The 25,953-nt window shown below is 30.2% G+C and overlaps 1 protein-coding gene across 1 annotated transcript in view; it reads left to right on the forward strand.

Annotated features, from left to right (window-relative positions):
• The first annotated feature begins 16,905 nt into the window (after positions 1–16,905).
• Positions 16,906–25,953, forward strand: part of LOC113377328 — a 39,789-nt gene continuing 30,741 nt past the window's right edge. The window contains exon 1 of the mRNA XM_026617604.1: positions 16,906–17,022. Within this exon, the coding sequence (XP_026473389.1) occupies positions 16,911–17,022 (112 nt within the window). The 5' untranslated portion in view covers positions 16,906–16,910. The remainder of the gene's footprint in view (positions 17,023–25,953) is intronic.

The raw sequence follows: 25,953 nt of genomic DNA on the forward strand, positions 1-25,953 counted from the left end.
TGCCAGGAAAAATGTTTTTAATGAAAGAATGTTTTAGCTCATGAAAAATTATAATTTTTCAATACAGCGTCTGGCCTATATGTTTTTTTTTCTTTATTTATATTAGCAATCAGAATATACAAATTCTATGAGCTAATGCTTGACATCAATACAAAAAATAAAAATTAAATACAGTAATTAAGATACAAACAATAATAAAAATACAAATCAAAGATTATAAATAAATTCAAATAATATAATTATAAGCAAATTAAGAAAAATAAGTATGTTAGAATGCCTCCATTGAGTAACTACCCTAAGTGAAGAAAGACAGACAGAGATTACTTGATCAAGTAAGTCAGCTGGCCTATATGTGATATTTTTTTCTTCCTAGGGTCTTAAAAAGTTCAGATCATTGTGGGTTTTCAAAAGTGTTAATTGGTCGACATATGATTGTCATCAGTCTACCTTTTTATAGAATTACGATTTATCTATATTACTAGGACATTTGGTATTTGTTTGATATCTCAGTGAAGGCTAGTTTGGAAGACAACTCAGTATTTGTCCTATCCTATAACATATTATGACTATACCTAACTGTTTGATTTTTTGACTTCATTTTATTATAGAGCAATTCTCTCCAAAAGCTATTTTCACCTGATCATATTTGAGATTTATAACCTCAAGTGCAAACATAGTACCTTATTGCTTGATATCAAGCTGCCCGAGGTTTGGATCGAACCCGGAATTAGTTTCTATCTGCTTCTCCATGTTCAACATTGTCCACCTTCAATCACAAATTTTTATTTCCTTGAACAAAGTATATACTTACTAACTCATTCAAGTATTTCTACTCTGTAGAATCTCTTAAGAAAGTTTTATTTTGCTTTTTCAATGGCCGCAGAACTTCCTACATGTTAGACATTAAACGTAAAATTATAATTAATGGTTGATGTAAATGGTGTGGATGAAAACATCTCGTCTTCTGAATGCTCTTTGGATAAACTGTAACCATAAAATGCACTTACACATAAGTCGACCTTATTGTGCGGATATAAATTGGTACTGAATTCACCGTATGCAAAACGAATATAACGTCGTATGAATGGTTGATTTATTGCAGGGGTTTGCAACCTTTATAGAAAATGATAATAGAATTACAAGGTAGATTTACGTATTATGTAATTAATATGGAAACTAGTGGGGCGCATGGCATCGTGCCTTAAGGCAAATTGCTGGAACTTCCTGTATCAAAACTTATTATTTTTTCAAAAGATTAACATTTTTGAAAAAAAAATTACTCTGAAAAATTAGATTTTTGAGAAACTATAAATTTTTGACAAAAATTTACTTTTTTTTGAAAAAAAGACTTTTTGAAGAAAAGTGTATTTTGAAATATTTTGGAAATTCCGAACTTTTATCAAAGCAATCGTACTGCTTTAACTTCATAGAGACGAAATAACGAAGCGCGTAAGCGCCGCGCCGCCGTTTAACGGTTAAGCATTTATACGGAACCCATAGGAATGTAAAGAAAATTTATACTTATTGTTAAAATCTCTATAAAGTATCTGATAATTTGATGTGCATATGTCTAATGATCATTTTTGACCGCCAGATGTCATTTTTTTTTACTATTTTTATTAGATCTCCGAAACCGCTAGACCTGCCTTCATGAAAATTTGATCAGTTCTTCATCTTGTTAATACAAGTAAAATGTCTTTTGAATTATTCAAATCGGACGCTCCTTTCTCTTAAAAACTGAGTTACCGTTTTTGGCACTTTTTGCACCATATTATCGGAACGGCTAAACCTGCCTCCGCCAAAAACTAATCAGCATGTCTCCTTATCAAATCGCTTCATCCGTGTTCCGGAAATCGTCGACAAAAATTTGTATCCGAACACATCCATACGCACACACATACACACACACATACATCCATTTTTTCTAAGGTATGCCAAAATATTCAGAAACCTCTGAAACGTAAAGATATATAAAATTTTTCATTCTCGATTTTTTTGCGATTACTATAACTTACCCTACGGGAAGTTAAAAATGTTTAGTGGTGTGATGAAACTTTTTATGATGGTAGGATTCACGGTCTTAAAGAACATTCTAAATATTGTATCACTACAGACAGTGATTTAATTATAAAAAATCATTAATTTGGAACATTAGTCTGGTCTAAATCTGCATCAAAGTTCTGAATATTTGCTAAATTTCAATTCTTATCCATGGTGTCAATTATCTTCACATGTGGAGAAGTTCATGCTTCTCGTCTTAAGGCTAAATGCCACTGACATCTACTTTTTTTTCTTATTATTTTTCAATTAATCCGTTGTTAATCTCTGGTGTTATGTGTTCATTTGCATTTTCTGCTTATGTCAAGTGTATTTGTCATGACGCGCATTATTATTATTTATTTTTCGTTCTGACGTTACTCGCGTAGGTACCGTTTTTTTTCTTCAAGGAGATGATGAACAGTGAGTGCCTTTGTTTTTTTATTTGTCATTTGGCATTGGATATTAAATGAGACAACTACTGCAAAGAAATAAATTGATACAAGAAAGTTATAGATAAACTGTGTTTCAAGTATTTCGAATCTTGCGTGCTTCTTTCAACGTCAATTAAATATTTTTATCTAGTTTTCAATTAATATTTCGGATCTAATGAGACCAAAAATCTGCGATCACATAAAAGTTTTAGAACCATCTCTGTCCATTGTTCTGGATGGAGCGACGGAAATTTCGCTCTGTGGGATGATCACCTAATTACGACATACAGATCACCTGTGATCCCAATAGATTGCGATCTGGGCATTGGCTGCATATTGCAGAGAGAGAGTTGGGAAATATTTTATTCAAATAATGGACATTGTTTTATTATTCATCTCATCCGGAAGCATGAGATAAATAAATAGCAAAATAATTGTTTATTCTTCTTTTTGAAATGAAGCATTGTTTATTTTAGAATCTGAATTTGGGACAGAATTAGAATTATTGACTACTTGAAGTCATCAAAATCTAATAATAAAATCATTATTCACTCTGCTACTCCTGAATTTTACTCATGATGAACGTAATTTAAAGAATAGCTACTACTGCAATAATAAAATACTGCATAACTATGACTGAATTTTGCCCATATTGGGTCAAAGCTAAATATTTTCTATTCAAAATTATTACAAACAATTATATTAGTAGGAGCTCATACTTGTTTATCTATGTAGGACTTTTATAAGTTTGTGAAACTAAATTAAACATGAATAGAAATTAAACAATTTGGCCCATTTAAAAACTGGAATTTATCGATAGCAACTTGCCTCTAAGCGATATATGGGAAAAAAACTAAGATGTTTGAGGTCTTTCTAACGATGTATAATACTTTATATGTTTTCTTTACAGAAATATCTAAACCGTAAGATCACTAGATCACTAGGACCACTAGATGGACCACCCGTTAGTAAAATAAATAGTGGGATTTATTCCTATGAGTAAATCATAATGGTATATTTTTTTCATTAAATCTATAAACACTTGTTTGTTGAACGGAATATCAAGCAAATGAGCAAATTGTTGATTTAGTGAAATAGTAAATTTTTGTATGATAAAAATTGCTCTTCTTGATGATTTTTCCTGATGCTCTTTCTTGATTGTTTAATTTGATTGATTGATCAAAATTTGTTTCTGACGATTTTATTGATTATTTATATAGTAATGCAATTCTTGGTTCTTTGACAATGCTAAAATGGTCTATTACAAGTTTTTGAAAAAAATCAAAATAATGGGACTTACTAGCCTGCGACAACATATGCAATGGATGTGGATGTTATCGAAATCCATAACGCGAAATCGTTTTTTTGGTCAAGTTTGTTTTTGTTATTTATGTTCATTTAGGGACTGATTCTGCCGCAGAACAGACCAATGTTATGGCAAGGCTATGTTATGAAGAACTTTCCATACAATTTTTTTCTAAATATTAACAAAAGCCATGTGGTTTCTGTGCAGTCAGGCGATTTTCTCAGGTTGTCAGATAACCAAAACATAACCTAGAAACCGCACAATTGTCAAAAAAGCGATGTTAGATCACAGGGTCTTTCTGACTCAGGTTCATAACATACGAGTGACATTGCAGTTTATGTGTAAAACTCCTGAATGCACAGCAAATACTTGACATTTTGACAGTATTCAGTTTGATTCAGTAGCATAATGTTTGGAAGTTGGAGCGTAACATGGTCTTGCCATAATATTTGTCTGTTATATGGCAGAATTGGTACCTTAATATTTTATTTTTCATATTTAATATTTCTGATATCACATTAGTTCATCACATTTCAAGTAATTAGGTATCTTTATTAGACTCATTGCGATGCCTTGCTTCGGGGCGGACCCTCTACTTACCTAATATTGATTTTTTTTGTAAATTTCTATTTCCATATAAATTCCATTCGAATAAAAGTTTTGATAAAATCTTCGTCTACGATCACGAACTAGTGTGTTCCTCTCATCAGAAATATCGTGGAAACTAGAATTGAGTACGTGCTCTTTTGTTCATTCAGAAGCACATTGCGATGTGGATGAGAGAGACGACAAATTTATAAACAACAAATGACTTTGACATACTATTTTTAGATAGATGTTCCATTCAACGTAATTTCTAATTTTAAAGTTTACAACGCTCGTTAATAAATTTACAACGAATTCTTTGTAATTAAGGTGAAGTGTAAAAATTCGAATGGAGAATTGGCACGGTAATTCCTTTTTATTAGTTTGGCAGAGGACCACTAGTACTTTTAGAATTGTTTTGGTTTATTTGGGTTATCAAACTCACTCTAATGTTGATACTTCCGTGATTAAAAAAAGACCGAGCTACAATTGTCATTACAAACTTAATAGACATTCTAGAAATTTCAGCAATTGTTATCTACAATTTTTATCTTTCCGTAGGGTAAATTACAGAAATCGCAAACAAATCGAAAATGAAAATTTTTATGTATCTTTTGAATATTTTAGCATACCTTAGAAAAAATGGATGTATGTATGTGTGCGGATACAAATTTTGGTCGACGATTTCGGGAAGATGAATCAACCGATTTGAATAATTCAAAAACATTCAATTTGTATTGATAAGGAGACGTGTTGATCAGTTTTTGGCAAAGGCAGGTCTAGCCATTTCGAAGACACGGGGCAAAAAGAGTCAAAGATGGTAATTCAGTTTTTTTTTAATAATTCAAAAAACATTTGTATTTATAAAATGAAGTATCGTTTGAATTTTTGCAAAGGGCAAGTCTAGCGGTTTCAGAGATTGAGTGAAAAAAATAAAAAAAATGCCATTTGATGGTCAAAAATGATCATTAGGCATATGCACATCAAATTATTAGATATTTTATAAAGATTTTAATAACTAGTATGAATTTTGTTTACATTTCTATGGGTTCCGTACCAATGCTTATCCGTTTGTCTAAGATGCGGTGCTTATGCGCTTCGATATTTCTTCTCTAAAATAGCCATGCAGCACGATTGCTTTGAAAAAAGTTTAAAATTTTCAGAATAATTCTAAGTATAAAAAAAATTCGAATATAAAAAAATTGCAATTTTTCAATAATCCCTTTTTTCCAAAGTTTTCAAATAATTTTAAAGCTTTTTTAAAAAAAAATAATTTTTGGTATGGCAAGATTCAGTAATTTGCCTTAAGGCACGATGCCATGCACCACTGGTTTATTTATTTTTTGCTGCTTTTCTAGTTCCAGAAAATCGAACTTGCTAGTTTCGTTTTTCAAGTCGTTCTGAATTTTTGGCCACCAAAATTGGAAAATTATGTAAGTGTATATGAGTGAGGCAAAATTTGACCATTTTTCTGCACGAATTTCAAAATTTTAAAAGCCATTTAATAAAGCTCAATTAGAACTTGCATTGACTAGTTTTTAGTTATAATCTACCTTTCAATTCATAACGCTCATAATTTTACCAAAATCTTACTATCATGAACTAAATGAAGATTTTGTCAAGATTCTAAAAACATACAAATTGCCTTCAAAATTTGTATCGTTCCAAAATAAAAACGTTTGGTAAATCAAATAATGTGCATTATGTATCAATTAATCCAATATCGCAATTTGCTATAATTACTATTCTGGTTTCACTTTTATCCCGCTATCCATAATTAGCAGTTTTCTAAGATATTTTAATTCAATATCACTATATTAATAGAATGGCGAATTACGCAAATTATATATCATTATGTAATACGCGAACTGTACAATTGCCAACCTATACGATTACGGAATATACCGACACATCCATTAAGTAAACATCATATCGGAATCACAAACATGCCAACTAGATGAATATTGCTGCATTTGTCCAGTCATGATTGCAAGGTGCCTTGTTCAATAATAGTCGAACGTCATTCACTTTTATTGCAGTTAGCACGAAACAAGAATTACCGAAAGAGATTTGAAGTTGATCGAATTACCCGTGACCTAATGGTTAGAGTTATGGACTTACTTTCAGAACTTCCAGTTCTGACACCCTCTGCTGCTGGTGCCAAGCAGCAGTGACCATCAGGTTTTACTTGGAAATATAGACCAAAAAACTTGATTTATATTTTCTGCATCTTTTGCTCCGTATCTCCGTGATGGCTTGACCTGCCTTTGCCAAAATAAATTGCCATAGGTGTAGAGTCTCTGCGTTTCGTAAAACTTAATATCGAGCAGTAATATATTAGAAATATATCCACAAATGAAAATTGACTTTCATGAAATTACTGCGGAAAAGAGTTTAATCAGCAAAATACTAATTTGAACTAGCTTTCTAATAACCAGGTAGAGCATCCTAATAAAGTATCATCACAAAAGCTTCTAGAATACTTAGATCTTCTGGCTTAACTCAGAGAGCTACAATTTGTTAATGTTTTCATATCCAAAGCCAATAAAATAATTATTTTATATCCTATTTTTTAAAATCTGCCTGTATGTGTAGATTGTGACAAGTAATGCGGACTAGCCAATTTTAAATAGTTCACGAACATTCCTATAAAAATAGTAAAAATAAACATAGCCCCGCGTAACACAGTTTTCTTTATATCTACAATAAAATCGAAATTCTATTTAACGTCTTTACTGCAAACATTTACCAGCTTTGAAGTACGCAATTAATTTTTATTTTTCTGAAAGTATTGAATTGCATTTTTGAAGTTTTAAATGAATTTATGCACTGAGTTATTGAATTTTATTTTAAGTGCTTGAAGTAAGCTTAACAGATTTAAGTTTGGTAAACTTTGTATAAACTTTAAATAAACCTACGCAGCTTTTATTTGGTATTTGTAAGAAATTAATTTTGAAGCTAGTTAACTTACCTAGTTATATTTATATTTACAATTCAAAAGTGGGCCTCGGTAATTTGTTTTGTTGTTCAACAAAGTTTGATCGAATAAATCAATATTACCTAATTTGATATGCAAACATTATAAAAAATATTACTGTAATAAAATCCGCTTATGAAAATGTGGTCAACGATCACTATCCGTTATATGGATATGAAAGACATAGAGTTTTATGCGAAAAAAACCTACCGCAACATTGATAGTATTAGGTGTTTGACACCATGATTTAATCACACACTTGTATATATATATATATATATATATATATATATATATATATATATATATAAGACGCAATGTTTAAACAATATTATTCAAAAAATATGGAAAAAACAATAAACACAGAAACATAACTCTATTTTAAATCAAAAACTGACACAATGAATGAACATCCTGACAAAACAACGATGCTTAATTAGTACCCAAATTCTGCTTTTTACTTTGAAATAGTTGTTATGTTTCTGTTTGTGTCCATATAATGTGAATGTATATACCTATATACATTTCTGTTAATCTTACCAGCTTAACAAATTTTCTCGCATAAGTTATTTTTCTCTCTTTCGCTGGTATTTGGTTAGCCAATTATTACATTAGCAATTTAAATGTACCGTTTTATCTAAGGTTTACAGAATTTGCATTATGACCATTAAGATCAAATCTACAGACTGTTAAAATTCCAGCCCCACTCTTCCATGTAAGAATTGTTTTATAGTTGGAGTTGCCTTAGAAACGCGTCCTATGGATGATGAACGCCATCCGGTAACGCATTCGTGTTCAGGAACGCGGCAAATCTCCCGTCCGGTCAACCTACTGCCCACGGGTATGATAGAAGATAGAACTAAATAAATATTTATTTTTAATAAATTCTTGTTATTTTTTTGGTTTTAATTTCATTCTGCAATCTGTTTTTTTATGAATAATAAGCAGAGAATGCTAACTATGAATATCTTACAATATAAACTAGAAGATAGTAGCAACACCCAACGGCGTGTCTACTAGGAACATATAACGCATATTAATAAAATAACAAAACAAAAGAAAAAGAAGAAAAACAAAAGGAAACAAACCATCAAATATAACAAAAGGATTTTATTTTGAGCACGTTGGATGAAGTTTAGATTGCTCTTTTTGCGGTACCCCAAAGTTGGAGACCGTAGGTTCATATGGGCTTGAGTATAAATTATTGATATGAATTCAAAGAATAAATGTTTACGTATTTTTTGTATCCCGAAGGAGATGTTTACGTTGACTCTTTAGAGCATTTGTTTGGTCTGGTCTTGCGCTTCAGCTGTCAGTTCCCTGCATTTTCTCTCCTCGCGTAAGTCGTCAACCATCTGCATTCTTCTTTTTCCCATTTCTTTCAGTCCTTCTATTTGACTTTGTACTACGTCGTAACACCCGTTTTGCAGAACGGGTCCGATCCAGTTTTCTTTTCTTTTAAGAATCGTGCTCAGTAGTATTCTTTCTTTGCCCATTCTTCCCAGAACCTCTTCAATAACTCAGAATTCATTCTGATTAATTTCTAGTGAAACCGAAATCTTCATTCTCGAAATAAATATTCGATAGTTTACATGTATAGGATAATTATTGAATTTTGCCTCAAGGTAAAATGCCACTTACACCTATTTTTATAACCTTTATCAATTCTTTATTATATTTTGCGCATTTTTATGAGTATAATTGTTTGTGAGAACTGGAATTGAAAAAATTTCAAAGACAAACTTGGCGGAAGGATTAAACTTTTAATAGAAAAACTTTGTACAAGTGATCCAGCGTTTTCTTAAGATAACTTCACAAAATTCTCGAATTTTAATAACTAATTGATATAAAAAAGAGATGGAATAAATTATCTTCGTGTACGAGAATATTTAAATAACACACTTTCAAAATGGAATGCACTTCTTTAATGACGGATTATTTTTCTTGCGGTTCATTGTTTGTATAATACAATACTCTTGTATATATAATTACGCATATATGAATAAATTAATTCGCTCTTTTAATATGCTTAATACGCTTCTCGCAGATCTATATCTCGGGAATATAAAGATTTTTTTTTTTGTATAAGTCATTTTCGAAACAATACTTGACTGGGCCTAATTTTAGAAAGTGAGATATTGCTCAATTGTTGGAAATTATAATAATAATTTTATTATTATATGAATATTATTTCATATAGTAAATTTATACTCTTCTTACCTTTTTTGGCAAACTAGTTAAATCATTTATAGCTGATAATGGCTATAGATTCTTTGAAGTCACAAGATGCCAAACCATAACCTGATCGGGTTGATCATGATGTGATCGATCATGATATAACTAAAATAGGAACAAAATAAGAAAAAAATAAAAATATTAGAGTAATACGATTTTCTGAAGCGTCTGCTTGTATGAAAAATTTTGGAACCTTTTATGAATTTTTGCTTATACAGGTTAGGGGCCCCGTACAATTGATGCAGGAGTTACGTCTGCAGCTACGTCCCTGTTCAAATTGAAATACCTATTTGTTATGAATAAAACAAAGACATCGTCGACGCTACTGTAGGTATACACTGCATTTTTAATGAGATGTAATTTATTTCCTATGTATCTGGGACAAATATTCTACACAAAAATATGCCGTTTCGTGTACAATGGACAGTATTTCACAATAGTTGTATGTCATAGCCGCCTGCACCTGTTCTCGCTCTGCCATTCATGAGCACATGTTTATATCTCACAAGGTAGTCGTGTTTACTAGTCTCGGATGCATTTAAATATATATTCTATTTGTTATAAATATAAATATAAATGCAATGATATGTGTAAGTTGAGATTAATATGATTCTGAAGGTATTGGCCTTGGAAAAATGTGATATAGAATTATAATTAACGCTCCTTAACACTTTAAGGTGGACCACTTAATGCATCTGACATTGCAATATCTATTAAAAATGCTTCTACTTTAAGTAGCCCATGATGTATTGCAACATTATACTCTATAATTTGTATCGACTATTTACTTACAGTTTATCAACATTTGTACAATCTATTGTATTGACTCATAGTACCTGATTGAATGTATAATTGTTATTATATTATCAACTTTTTATCATTATTCTCTATATTTGAATTTGTTTTCTATAAGCTGTTGTTGTGATGACCAATTTTACCAATCGCATTCACAAGGTTACCCAATAATTGGTCTATTCCAGTTTTTATATATTTTTTATTAGAAGGTATTTTTATTAAACAATGGTGGGTCCTTTCTGATGGTGATAATTTTTTGTCAATATACTATCCGTTTTATTGTCTTATAATAGCTGATTAATGTGTAATTCTCATTATATTATCAACTCTTCATAATTATTTTTTGTATTTGAACAGTAATTTTTAATAATTAGAATTTTTGGTTTTCCATAATCTGTTGTTGTGATGACCAATTTTACTAATCAGTTTTACAAGGTTGCTTTTCCAGTTTTGATATATTTTTTATTACAAGGTAAAACAATGGTTGGCCCTTTCTTATAGCTGATTACATTTGTAATTCTCATTATACAACATTTTATCATTATTATTAGTATTTCAACAGTAATAATTAATAATAAATTTGAACAGTCAGAATTTTTGGTTTTCTATAAGTTGTTGCGATGACCAATTTTACTAATGGCTACCCAATAATTGGTCTATTCTAGTTTTGATATATTTTTTATTATAAGGTAAAACAATGGTTGCCTTTTTTGGATAGCTGATTACATGTGTAATTCTCATTATATTAACAACTTTTTATCATTATTTTTCGTATTTGAACAGTAGCAATTATTAATAATTCTCATTATATTAACAACTTTTTATCATTATTTTTCGTATTTGAACAGTAGCAATTATTAATAATTCTCATTATATTAACAACTTTTTATCATTATTTTTCGTATTTGAACAGTAGCAATTATTAATAATAAGACAGTCAGAATTTTTGGTTTTCTATAAGCTGTTATTGTGATGACCAATTTATCTAATGGCAAGATTACCCAATAATTGGCCAATTCTAGTTTTGATATATTTTTTTATTAGAAGGTAAAACAATGGTTGGCCCTTTCTGGTTATTCTCATTATATTATCAACTTTTTATTATTATTCTTAGTATTTGAACAGAAATTATTATTCATAAATTTGAACGGTCAAAATTTTTGGTTTTCTATAAGCTGTTGTTGTGATGACTAATTTTACTAATGGCTTTCACAAGGTTACCCAGTAATTGGCCTATTCTAATTTTGATATATTTTTATTAGGAGGTAAAACAATTGTTGGCTCTTTCTGATGGTGTTAATTGTTTATTGGAAGTACTATTTACAGTTGAAAAATTATTTTTAATCTATATATTTATTTTAGGAGGTAAGACAATGGTTAGCCCTTTCTGGTGGTGATATTTGTTTATAGGAAGGACTATTTTTATTTGAAAATATATTTTTAATCTATATTCTCAAGTGGAAATGGTTATAACTATTGCTTAATATCAGGTTACGTGCAACACGGAATATTATCAAATTACCAAGAAATTCTGATTGATCATGAACATGGTTAATCATATGATTTTGTGTGAAAACTAAATGTATGATGGTTTTCACGTAATTATTATTAATCAGTCTTGGGGTTCTATAAGATTATCTAATAAAACTGACAATATATAACAATAATAATAATTTTTTTATAGAGAATTCTTCACTAACAAAAGTACATTGACTCATGTTTTTGTTCATACATTTATTTAATCGCGTGTTGATTTATTATAAATTTTTAATTCAGCAGTAGTTTATTCAAGTTTTGCATTCGTAGATTGGAACGGTTACCACAATTTTAGGATTTGCTCTTTTATTTGGAGATGCAAGTCCTTGCTGCTTCTGAAATTAGTCCATGTAAATTTTATTTATTGCTAATTGTTCAAAAGCAATTTGTTTTTTCCTGCATATATCAGCCACATCAACCGCCCACGTAATTCTTTGCTGCGCACTTGCTACTGTGCGGTCAGCTCACAATATTGCAATTTATTATATTATTGCGAAGCGAATAAAGAAACAAATTATTTGTCTTTGGAATGCAAAAAAAAAAATAAACGACTCTTATAAAATTTTCAATCAGAATTTAATTGTCCTATGAGCTTGTTGTGATGGCTTCATAAGACAGTTGACCTATCTTTAATAGAATACTATTAGAAATTCTTCAGTACTGATTTTTTTATTTTTTTTATTTTTAATAACAATCAGAACATTAGTTATATTCCTAGAGCTATTTGGTTGACATTTATAATATACAATAGTTACCCCAGTGGGTATGTACTTTTTGATGCAGTTACACTAGATTAAGTTATCTGGCCATATTTTTTTTAGTCTTCTCGATTATGGTGTAGGTATCCGATTCTGATGACTAGCTTTTATATCAATCTTATTGGCTTAATAACTTTGGAGTTTTGTTTTACAAATTACAGAAAATACGAAACATTTTTTAATAGAGATCAGAACTACATATTCTGTGAGCTATGTTTGCTCTGGTACATTCTAACCTCGAGAGGGCAACCCAGCGATCAATAGCTCCTCTTTGTATATAATAAAATTTATCAACGAATGCTTGTAAATCAATTCACCTAATTGGTATGAAAAATATCGCTCTTTTATTTTTTATCAGTACCTCTATTTTATTTTCTCACTCATTTACCAACCTACGCTCGTGTCTTACGATTTTTTTCTCGCTCCCGTACAAGCAACGTCTACGTTACTTAATAACAGTATAAACAGTTATAATCCGAGAGAAGAAAAAAATGTACACGGTCAACTACAACGCGGCAGATTTGAGTTTTTTGGCTCTGAATGTGGCCCGTTGCACCTGAGTTTACGAGATGCAAACAAAACTACTCGTTTATTAGATGGATTTCGATCGATCGATCTACGGGAATAGATTGCTTTGTTTGTACATGGGAGTAAATTATAGATCCGATCGCTTTGTAAACTATTGTTATTGATAAAATGTGGGAAACGAGAAATGTTTTATAAAAATTAGAGCGTCGTGGGATTATAGTGCTTGACCGACCGTTGCAATTTGCATGGGATGTCGAACGTGTTTAGAACTTTATTAGTGATATACATTTATTTTTATTCTAAGGGGGCGTACATTTTATGTGAGCGATTTCTATAGTGATATTTAAAATAACCCCCACCCCTTCCCGACGCATTACGTATATTTTTAGTATCTAGAAAAAAACGTATTTTTTCAATTTTTTTTTTTTTTGAAAAAAATCAGTTTTTTTCAAATTGAGGTAAAAAATAAATACACGTGATATCTTACTAGACCCCCCCTCCCCTACGTGATACTTTGTGATTTTTTGTCAATCTCACCCACTCTCTCTCTTTAAGCCTCCTAAAATGTCTGTACACAGTTAATATTTTTATTCAATTAATCATCATACTCGTTACAATATTTTTGAATAAAATTCATTCACGTTTCGATTTTCTCAAAATTTATTCTTATTTATATATTTTAAGTGATCGTGAGTTTTTTTGTTCGATATTAAAACATATTTAATTATCTAACAACCAATGCGTCAGATTTTTTTGAAAAAATCCTCTACTAAATGATTCTAGCTTAAATATATTTTCTTTCATTTTTTTTACCCTTGATCATGTTTAGGTATTTCCTTCCATTTTTTTTTCAATAAAATATTAAGATGTTTTAGTTGTGTTTGATAATATTTTTTAGTTTCTTTTTGTTTTGAAATCCAGAATTTCTATACATAAAGTTGTTGATTTAGTTTACAAGGCAGATTGTAATGATTGAGTTTGTTTCTATATTGGGAAAAGTTGCCAATATATTTTTAATACATTAAGTCAACATATTTATAATTCCAATAAAACTAAACAATTAACAAACAGTATTCTATGAACATATTCTTTTTTCGGCACACTTTAAGACTATTCATTCGACCATTCTTCATAAAGAAAGGAATGTTGACCTTAGAAGATTTGCAGAATCTGCTTTTATCTTCATATACCCTCCGAGCATAAACAAACTTGGTTCTGCTTTTTCACTTTTTGATAACTATCAAATCATAATATTGTAAATCTGACCAGTTTACTTAATTTCCTGGTTTCATACAACCATCTTTATACACTTTTCTCCTGACATAAGAATTCCGATTTGGATTATCTAGTTTATTTCAAACTCACGTGGTTTTCTAGCCTAAAATTATTTAATTTTGATTTAAAATGTTTGTCTTTTTTGAAATTACTCATTTAGTGCATATTGTCTTGTTTGATATACAGAATTTGCAGAATCATATTATGAATGATGAGACAATACAATTCAATTTTCAATACTTGATGGTGAAATATGTATGAATATATATATTTTTTAATTTTTTTTCGATTGTTCGATAATCTATCGATGTCTAACACTATTGCTTGTTGTTTGCAACGATATGCTTCGCATGTATATAACGACCATGAATTTTAATAGCAATTAATTAAATATCGTACGCTGTACCCAGAGATCACCTACGTATATATTTATATCTGCCGATGTACCGACTCGATGTAAAAATCATGTGTTAGATTTAATACTGTTATTGATGCCGTTGTCATCGTTAAAATTATAATTATCAGGATTTATGTCACTAGAGAAAATTTAATTTTAATGGTGAATTTCTAATTAATAATTGTTTTAATTTGATAATATATTCACGGTTTTGTTATTGCCAATCATAGACATTGTGTTCTTTTATTGGTTTTCACTCTAACATTTATAATACTTTATTATGTTATTAACTTCTCGTAGGGTAAGTTATAATATCCAAAAATCGAAAATTTTCACAGGTCTCCGAACATTTTGGCATACCTTAAAAAATGGATGTATTCGTGTGTATCCACAATTTTTCGTCCACGATTTTGGGCGCACGGAACAACTGATTGAAAATATTCAAAAAAAACATTCGATTCCTAATGATAAGGAGACGTGCTCGTTTGTTTTTGACAAAGACATTTCCAGCCTTTTTGGAGATACGGAGCATAGAGTGCAGAAAATAGAAGTTATTGAGAGAACAGACCATCCGATTTGAATTATTCAGAAAATATTTAAATCGTAATAATGGAGAGAAGCGTTAGTTAGATTTTGAAAAAGACAAGTCCAACCGTTTTGGAGATACGTGCAAAAAATGGTATTTTTTTAGAGAACGAAGCACCCGATTGGAATGATTCAATAATTCTTCGGCTTGTATTGACGAAACGATTGTTTTTGGGAAAAGCAAAATATTTTTTTTTATTTAAAAAAATGATATGTGATATATCGAAAATAATTCGGATTTTAATTTTGATATTAAAATTATAAAGCTTATATACGTGAAATAAGTAATTTCACCTTTTTAATTGAGTTTATATAATTCTTAGAAATATGAAATAAGATCCTTCATTCTAAATCCGCTTTTTTCTAAATTGAGTTTTGTTTATTTATTTTCCATGTCACAAACTGAACATTTTGGCATACCTTAGAAAAAATTGATGTATGTGTGTGTGTGTTTCATAATTTTTTGTCCAAGATTTCGGGCGCACGGATTTCGGAGACATGAAGCAAAGAAACTTATATAAACGTCATCGACCATTTATATTTATAAGCTCTTATATTTTATCTGTAAAATACGAATGATGAAAGATATTTATAAAAATATATTTGAAAACATTCAATATTCTTCGAATATTTTATTACGGAAAGTTCCAGCAATTTGCCTTGAAGTATGACGATATACACAACTACTTTATTTTTTGTTTAAATCTTGTACTAATATCTCATCCTTTAGAGTTATCCACAAAGTTTTTTTTTATTATTTGGATTCTTTCTATACCGGGATTCGAGCTGGGTACCTCTGCCCGCGAGTTGAGCACTTGCTGATTCGTGAAAGCTCGTGTTATTTTAATTATTACAGAATCTTGGAAAATTATGATTTTTTATGTTTGAGTGTTCAGATCTTACTTACTAGATCTGCTATCCGACGCAACCCTTTTTCTACGATTTACTGCCGTAGGGATATGTATTTTATAAGCTCGACTATCAAGTTATTTATTGCACGGACGTTAAACTTGTGATAGTTGCGTTTACCGCGATAAGAAATCGCGCATTTTCAGTGGCAGTAGCAGCAAAACATGTTCAGATTCTAAGCCGATATACGTTTATAAATAATATCATCTGAATGTTGGTTTCTGTTTGATTTTTCAGGAGGACGACGCAGCAGAATCAGTGACGATCGCATGCTGGTGACAAATAGAACCTCGATCGCCGTCAAGACTTTCCGAAGAAGCCATCATGTGAAAATTCGATAGGTTTTGCTAACGATAAACGCGCGGTGAGATCAATTTTTCTCATTCGTCGCGATAGGTATTTGAATTCTTGAATTTTATCGATCCGGATTCCGTTCGTTGGAATCTTATTGTATAAATCAATGTGCAATACGTGTTATCTGGTTTTAAATTTTATTTAGTGTTAGTGTCACTGTGATATCTTAGTGTATGTGAAGCATAATGCGGAGTGAACCATGTCGAATAAAGTGTTGTACGCGACAAGTGTCGCCTGCTTAGGGTTTGTCTGCTTTGCAGTCGGCAGCACAGCTGTCGGGCTACCCTTATGGGGGTACTACAGGAGCATAAGTAAGTGACAAATAATCATCTATCTAAATTATTTTCTTATTTCTTTTCCGAAACACGATCACAATATCTTACTAAATGTAAGTAGCATTCTTAAGTCATCTTGCATGACCTACCCCACATATCCAAATAATCAACTTAATTAGTTGGAGGTAGTAGATTAACATTTGGGGCTAGTGCCTAAAATTTTCTAGGGCGGCAAAATTTGGAAAGTAAAAAAAAAATATGTATACTAATTCTATACGACGCTTGTTTCGTTGCTTTTTTGGTCGGACGGCTGGCACGCTGGTTATCAAGTAGGCAAAATGACGTTGTATCGATCTCGATTTGTTTCCAGCAAGCGAGATTTTCATATGATTTATATAGACCTATGAAAAAAGCTCAAACCACGCGACATTTGTTTCCTGGGCAGGCCACATAGCATGCTTGATTTTTAAGTGTGATTTGTTTTAGCTTGCTTGATTTTTGAGAGTAATTTGTTTTAGCTTGTTAGATTTTTGAGTGAGATTTGTTTTAGTTTGCTAGATTGTCAAATATTATAAATCACATGACTAAATACTTGCTTCTCTATTGTTTCGAATGAACAAATATATCTACGAAAATGCTCAAAAAACTATAATGAAATCTAGCGCGACAAAATCAAGTATGCTATTCAGCCCACAAAACAAGCGTCGTGTGAACAGGGCTTAATTCTTCTTAATAACATTTTTTATCCCGAGAAATATAATTTATGCCTTATGTATCAAATTAAAACTACGTATATTATAATTTTGAAAATTTGTGAGAAATAACTATGAAAATAGATTAATTTATTTATTTCCATAAGGATATTTTAAGATAATATTTGATTTTTGGGAATTATTAAATTTATGTATGTTTTCTGAAAAATCAAAAATATTTTCAATTTATTCATGTATTTTTGAGAACAAACTTCATTGATCGATGAGAGGGCGGCTAAATTGCAGTGATAGGGCAGCATTTTTATTAGTGCCCTCGGGCACCATAAATTTGTATCCGCCTCTGCTCGTCACGGTTAAGTGGCAGAATTTTGTGTTCAATTACGAAGACTATTGTCTATTTAAATTTCAATTCTTAAATTGCATCAGTTTTTTTATATAATCCTTATAAAAGCTTGCTCGCTCGTAGGTAAGCGGGTAGAACGATTGGACTTACATCAGAGGTCCCGGGTTCGATTCTACTTCGAGCAGCCTGTTGTCGAGCAGTATTGACAACAGTTTTCACTAGGAAATATAGATAGCAATATGTTTCCAAGTGAAAATAGGCCTTAATTGGGCATTGCTGCACTAATAAAAATATTCGTTCTATTACAGAAATTGTAATAATAATATATCATATAGATATGTGATAACTGTTTGGATTACCAGTCGAACAGACTGATATTAAGTCAAATCAGCACAACAGCTTTTAGGACTATTAAGTTCTGATTGCTGTTCGAAAATTTAAAAAAAATCAACTAAACCTTTACATTAGCAAAGATGTAAACAATAAGAAAATGGTAAATAAAAAAGTAAATTAAGTTTAAAAAAGCAATTGCAAGAGTTAAGGTAAATTAATAGTTATTCCAACTCTGCTGATAAATACTCGTATTTCTGCTTAAATATCAGATCGAAGTTACATACGGTGTAATCTTTGTAAAAATGTGCCCATAAAATTTATATTTTGCATTAGTTAAAAAATGTAGCTATTTTCCGTAAAATCCCCTTAAATTTAAAAATGAGATATTGGATCTCTTTGCCCTCTGAAGCTTTCGTTTCTTCCACCTATGGAGCAAAAAGGACCAGATGATCAATTTTAAAACATATTTCTGTAATTAGGATTTCAAATGGAAATTTTACTGTATATAGTTCGATTATTTGTTTGATATTCATAATGTGTTATTATGTAGTTCATTTGGTTTAGACAATTTAATTACTGATTTGGTAAAATATCAAATTGGACCTTTGTGCTTCGCCCTAGGGTAGGACGGTTATTAATTAATTACTAATTACTAATTATATTCATTCATTCATTCATTTAATAATTACAATTGTCTAAAAACATGACATCTAGTGATTTGTTTGATTAATATAAAGAAGTTACCAGGCCGCCCTGTGGTAGTCCTAATAATATTGTTGTTCAGTATTAGATATTTTGAAAAGGTTGTATGATAAATATGATTGTATTATATATACAACGCAATACCGTGCAATCCAATCAATAAATAATCATAATATTTTTATCTTCGATTATTTACCTGTTTGTTTGTCATCGGTTGCATTTGCATAACAAGTAACAACTCTTGCATTAGTCTTGAAACAGTCAGGGACTACAGAGACATCGCAGTACGCACTACCTTACCTACGACACGACCTAAATTCTACGATATCGCGTGCTTCGATTCTAATAGAGACGAATTTTATTAGAAATTCGAAATGGTATGCTTGTTCGATAACAAATACTTATTACAAATAGCTAGCAGATGTTTTTTTTTTTTTTTTTTTTTTTTTTTTTTTATTTGACTTCGTTATATAACATTTGGTCATATACAAACATAATGAATATACATTAAGGATAAATACATAACATCTTATTACTAAATTAAATTATATAACTAATTTAGATTTTACAATAAATTCATATAATATTTTATAATTTCTTTCATTTCTTATTATGCAAATCCATGCAATTGGTTTTATTATACTTTTGTCGTCATAATATTTGTCCAGCATTTCTTCTCGTTGTTTTATATACCTGCTACATTTCATAATAATATGTTCTATATTTCCGTCTTCTTCTCCACATTCACAGATAGCTGAAGACCTAATACCAATTTTATATAAGTGACTTGGAAAATTGCCATGGTTTAATCTGATTCTACTTAACGTAGTTACAAATTTTCTATCTTCATTTTTAAGACTTTTAAACCAAGTTTTTTTTCTAATTTCATTCTCTATAGTCTTATATGTTTTTCCCTTTACCGTGTCATCCCAAATTTTTTGCCATTCCTCTTCCACATTTCTTTTACTTATGTTTTCCACATCACTTTTCAGCATAATGTCCATTTTTTCTCCTTGTTTCGTTGCTATTTTTGCTAATTTATCCACCTTTTCATTTCCCTCTATTCCATTATGTCCTCTGATCCACGTAATTTTTATCTCATTTCCTATCAGTTTTATATTTTCTAACTCGCTTCGAATTTCTGTATAAATTGCTTCCTCAAAAAGATTTTTTTTGTTTATGCTTATTAATTTTTCTACACAACTTTTACAATCAGTATATACAATTGCTCTTCTTATGTTCAAGTTTTTAATATATTTTACAGCTTCTCCTATAGCTACTAATTCCGCAGTATATACTGAAACAAAATCTGGTAGTTTTATCAATTTTTGAAATTCTTTCTTCTCATGGATCATGGCACACCCTACTTCATTATTTACTTTAGAGCCATCTGTGTAGATTTCCTCATATCCTCTACTGTTTATAATATTTGTCTCTTCATTATTAATATTGACAAAAAATTGTTTACCTTCATCAAACCATAATTTTTTAAGATTAACGTGGTTTTCATATATCTTATAAACATTAGTTTTCTTCATGAAATTCAAACTGTCTACCATAATATTTTGCTTATTATCCCAAAATTTATTATTCTCCATTAATTTTTCCAATTCTTCTAATCCACTAATAATATTTGGCTCTCTTCTTAATATCTTCTTATAAATATATTTATGGATTAAATATTTCCATCTTAGTTTTAGAGGTAATTCTCCACTTTCAACTAACATTGCATTTATTGGCGTGGATTTCATTGCGCCAATACATATTCTGATACATCTATATTGTACTTTATCCAACACCTTTACATGTGGACTACTGTGATAAGCAATGCTACCATAATCTAAAATTGGTCTAATCAAAGTTTTATATAGCTCTAAACTCGTTTGTGGATGAGCACCCCACCATGTTTTGTTCACCACTCTTAATAGGTTTATCCTTTTTTCTATTTTCTTTTTAATATCTTGTATACATTCTTTAAATTTCAATTTTTGATCCAACTTGACTCCTAAAAATTTATTACTATTTTTAACCGCTATTGAATGCTCTTCCGTACTAATATGAGTTGGTAAATCATTCAACCTATGTCTTGTGAATACCCCTATCGAGCTTTTCTCATCCGAAAGTTCCAAGCCTTTATCCCTCAACCATCCATGAAGTTTTTTAATATTTTCCTTCATAATATTAAACGCTAGATTTAAATCCCTTTGTTCTACATAAATGAGTATGTCATCGGCATATTGTATAATATTAGTACCTCTTACCCAAATATTATCTATATCTCTTACATATATAGCATACAATAATGGGCTAAGTATACCTCCTTGTGGTAGTCCTTTATTCACTACTCTTTCACCAATTATTTTGTTATCTTTCTTCACTATTATATTTCTTTCATATATATTAAATGTTAAGGCTGACACCAATCGGAATGGTAATCCTATTTTAATTAATTCTTGGAACATTATACTTGGAACGACATTATCATATGCCCCTTTAATATCGCAAAAGAGTGCCACCACATAATTATTTCTTGAAAATGCCAAATTAATATCAACCATTAATTTACATAAATTATCCTTCGTACTCAGCCCTCTTCTGAATCCGTATTGACTTTTAGATAATATTTTATTTTTCTCTACAAACCACTCCAATCTTCTCTTTATCATTAAATCTTTGGTTTTAGCAACACACGATGCTAGTGATATAGGTCTGTAATTATCTGTATTATCTGCATTTCCATTTGTCTTTTTAAAGAGAATTATATTATATTTATTCCAGTCTCTAACTATTTGTGTATCCAACCAGTACTTATTGATTAATTTTAATAGCACTTCCTTACCTATATTTGGTAATTCAGATAACATAACGTAATGAATATTATCTATTCCTGGTGCAGTGTCTTTTCTCCTATTCATTGCGACAGCCATCTCCCATATATTAAACGGTTTCATGACTTCTTTGATATAGTTTTTATCTTTCAAGTATTGCAATCTCATACAACTATCCTTTACTCCCATTGGGGCTATTTTATTCAATAACATATCTATCCAATTGTTGTCGCATCTTTTATTTTCTTTTTCAGTATCTTCTCCAATATTTTTCAATCTTTTAATCATACTATATATTTGCTTGGTTGGTGTGTTTGGGTTCAGAGTTTTAATGTAGTTATCCCAGCTTTCTTTTTTCTTTTGCTTTAACTTTGCTCTTACCTCATTTTTAACAAGATTACATTGTAAATAGTTTTCTAAGTTCATATTTTTCCTATATTTTTTTTCTGCTTCTCTCCTTTTTTTAATTAAGGTGTTACATTCTTCATCCCACCAAATTTGTTTTATTATCCTTTTTTTTCCTATTCCTTCAGTTTTTGGGATACTCTTCATTGCTGCTTCATTAACAATATCCACAAAAGTGTCATAATTTATTTCTTTTTTTGAAATCTTAATTGTTTCAATTTTCTCTTCAATTTCTTTTCTATATTGCTCCCAATTAGCCTTACTACACCTCCATTTTCTATTAGATGTAGTTTCATCAAAGATCTTTTTTTCATTTAATTCCATTATTATTGGATAATGATCTGAGCCTAGATCATCATTATACATATCCCATACTATTTTATGTGCTATGTCTGAAGAGCAGATAGTAATATCAACTATTGATTTACATATTCTATTACTAATTACTTTATTATTATCGTTTAATATAAAAAGTTGGTTCTCCTCTATCGCTTCCAGTAGTCTACGTCCTTTTGTATCTTCATAGTCACAACCCCAAGCTTGACTATGGACATTAAAATCTCCTCCAATTATACAGGGTTTTTTAATTCCATTCAGTAAACTATTCCATTGCCCTTCTGAAATATTAGCCTTTGGTGAAACATATAATGATACACATACTATTTTCTTACTTCCTAATAATATTTCTGCAGCACACATTTGACATAAATCCATATTAATGTATTCCCTATTAATTTTATATTCTTTAAACTTCATATTTTTATTAATCAATATAGCAGTTCCTCCTTTTCCATCTAATCTGTCTTCTCTAATTATAATAAAATTTTTAAACTTGTATTCCTGAGTTATTTTAAACCAAGTCTCAGATATCAAAATAACATCAATGTTTTCTTCATAAATAAAATTCTCTAAACTTTCTCTATTTGACGGTAAAGATCTTGCATTCCATTGCATAATTTTAATATTTTTATTTTTAAATTTTTTCATATTTAAAATATTAGTTTTATTTTTTTCCATAATAACTCTACTTGCCATAATTGTTTTGTTGTTGAATTTATTATATTTTAAACTATTATTCCGTACCTGTATCTTCAATAACATTGCCTATTTTATTAGTTTCCATCATTGCTTTTTCAGTACACAATGATTCTATTTCTTCTTCCAGGGCTGTCCATATATTCTGTGTGTTTATCTCTGTTTTAAAACTTAATCTTAGCCTTATTTTGTTAAAAATTTCTTTGAATTGTTGCTTCATCTTCTTTTTTTTTCTTTTTCATCTTCATTTTTATTTGGGTTATTTTCTTCACTATTGTATTTCGTTACTTCCTTTCTCCTTTCCTTGTATTCTTCTGCATTTATTCTTTTTTGTCTTCCTTCAATTCTTAATGTCGTGTGCTTAGGTTTTCTAATTTTCAATATATTTTCTTCATTAATTTCTACTTCTTTTTCTTTAATATGATTTAACATTTCAAACTTGTTATTATTAAATCTGTTTAATTGATTATCTGATTGTTTAATTAATGAAGGAAATACATTTTGATAATCTCTGTTATAAAATTTGGTCTGTACTATATCTGCATATGTTCTCTTACGCAATATTTGCTTAGCTTCACTTATAGAAATATTCTGATATGCTTTCAACTCCTTTAATTTTTTATTATATAAATACGTTTGACAATTTCTATCATTCGCTTGATGATTATTTCGGCATAAAGCACATATTTCTATTTGGCTCACACATTCTTTTACATCATGTTCATCCGAACATTTTCTACATCTTTGCCTGCCCTGGCACTGAAGACGAATATGGCCGAACCTCCAGCATTTGTGGCACTGTATAACATTTTCAATAAAAGGTTGAACCTCGCAAGCTACTGAATGAATAAATACATTTTCTGGAAGATAACTGCCCCTGAACCAAATCTTCACTCTTTGTGTTTTATAACTGCTATTATATGCCTTTTTATTTTTAATACACTTCACTTTAATAATTTCAACATCCGTTTTAATGCAACTCATGATTTCATCTTCTTCAATCTCTGGGTCTACATTAAATATAATACCTATTCTCGTAGTTTTATGCTTCGGAATATAAGTTTTAATATTATACTCGTCCAGTAATTTCTGTTTTACCACTGTATTAGCACTCTTCCAATCATTAAAACATATTTTTATTTTATTTATACCTATAGCTGCAACATTACTTATCTTATTACTAACACTTGACACTTTTGTATGTAAAATTCTTCCTAACGCCATTGGATGTAGTCTACCCAAATTTTATCTTTTGATTCTGCATATATAACAAATGGACCTTCGTTCCTTTCATCATAATAGAAAAACTCCTCTTCATAGGTTTTTTTATTTAAATTACTATCCATTTCTTCATTTACTTCACTTGCCCAATCGATATTTACATCGTTTTCATTAATTCCATCATTATTAGTTTTCTCTAAACGTGTTTTGTTAACTTGTACTTCAATTTCACCTTTTTTCCTTATCACACTTAACTTTTCGCGATTCTTATCAAATATTTTATTACTTAACAATCTTCTTTTCTTTCTAAAATCTATTACTCCCTTTTAATACTTTTCTTATTACTTTTTTTATATTCACAATTTTTAACTAAATTAATTTCACTAACTTTTGTTTCATTAATATTATTATCCAAATCATTTATTTCATAATCACTAATGTCATCCATTTCGTATTCAAACTCTTCTATTGACGTAATTCTGTTATCAACTGGATTCAATTCACAATCCTCAAAATCATGATGTCCACTGTCATCGTCGTCACTTTCCTGGCCGTACTGGCCAGATTCCATTGTTCACTTACTGACTCACTCGCTCTTATCAGATTATGTAAATTTATTTACCGATGTGTATCGCACGAATGCTCGATGCAGACTGTAGCAGATGTTTGAATAGCATGATATCGACAATTTTCCGTGAAACGGTTTCTTCGTTTTATGACTAACAATAATTCATATCAAGTGTATTGTAAAATCAGTCGACATTCTGAAAATTGTGTTTATAAAACAATTAATGCTTTTTAAAAATTTGATATCCTTCGTTGAAATTGAACTATTGTATGAGCAGTAAATTCCACTGACCGGGACCGATTCTGCCGCATAACAGAAAGATGTTATGGCAAGGCCATGTTACGCTCCAACTTGCATACATTATGGTACAGAATCATACTGAATTCTGTGAAAATATCATGTATTTGCTGTGTATTCAGGCGTTTTACACATAAACTGCAACGTCACTCGTATGTTATGAAGCTGTGTCAGAAATACCCTGTTATCTAAGATCGTTTTTTTTGACATTTGTGCGGTTTCTAGGTTAGGTTTTCTATCTGACAACCTGAGAAATACGTCTGACTGCATGACCACATGGCTTCTGTCAATATTAGGTTGTCAAATATCTCCCTTCCGCTTTTTTGCTCTTGGTTTATAATACAAAAAGGCGGAAGGGAGATATTTGACAACCTATTATTTAGTATGGATAGTTCTTCATAACATAGCCTTGCCATAACATTGGTCTGTTATGCGGCAGAATCGGTTCATACATTTTTTAACTAATCTGTAACGTTACCTATTTATATTGTTTCATTTAATTAAAACCTTATTATTTAAGTT

Source organism: Ctenocephalides felis, unplaced genomic scaffold, assembly GCF_003426905.1.
Source record: "Ctenocephalides felis isolate EL2017-DRISC unplaced genomic scaffold, ASM342690v1 CF-g0.4_SCAFFOLD_01886, whole genome shotgun sequence".
NCBI lineage: Eukaryota > Metazoa > Arthropoda > Insecta > Siphonaptera > Pulicidae > Ctenocephalides > Ctenocephalides felis.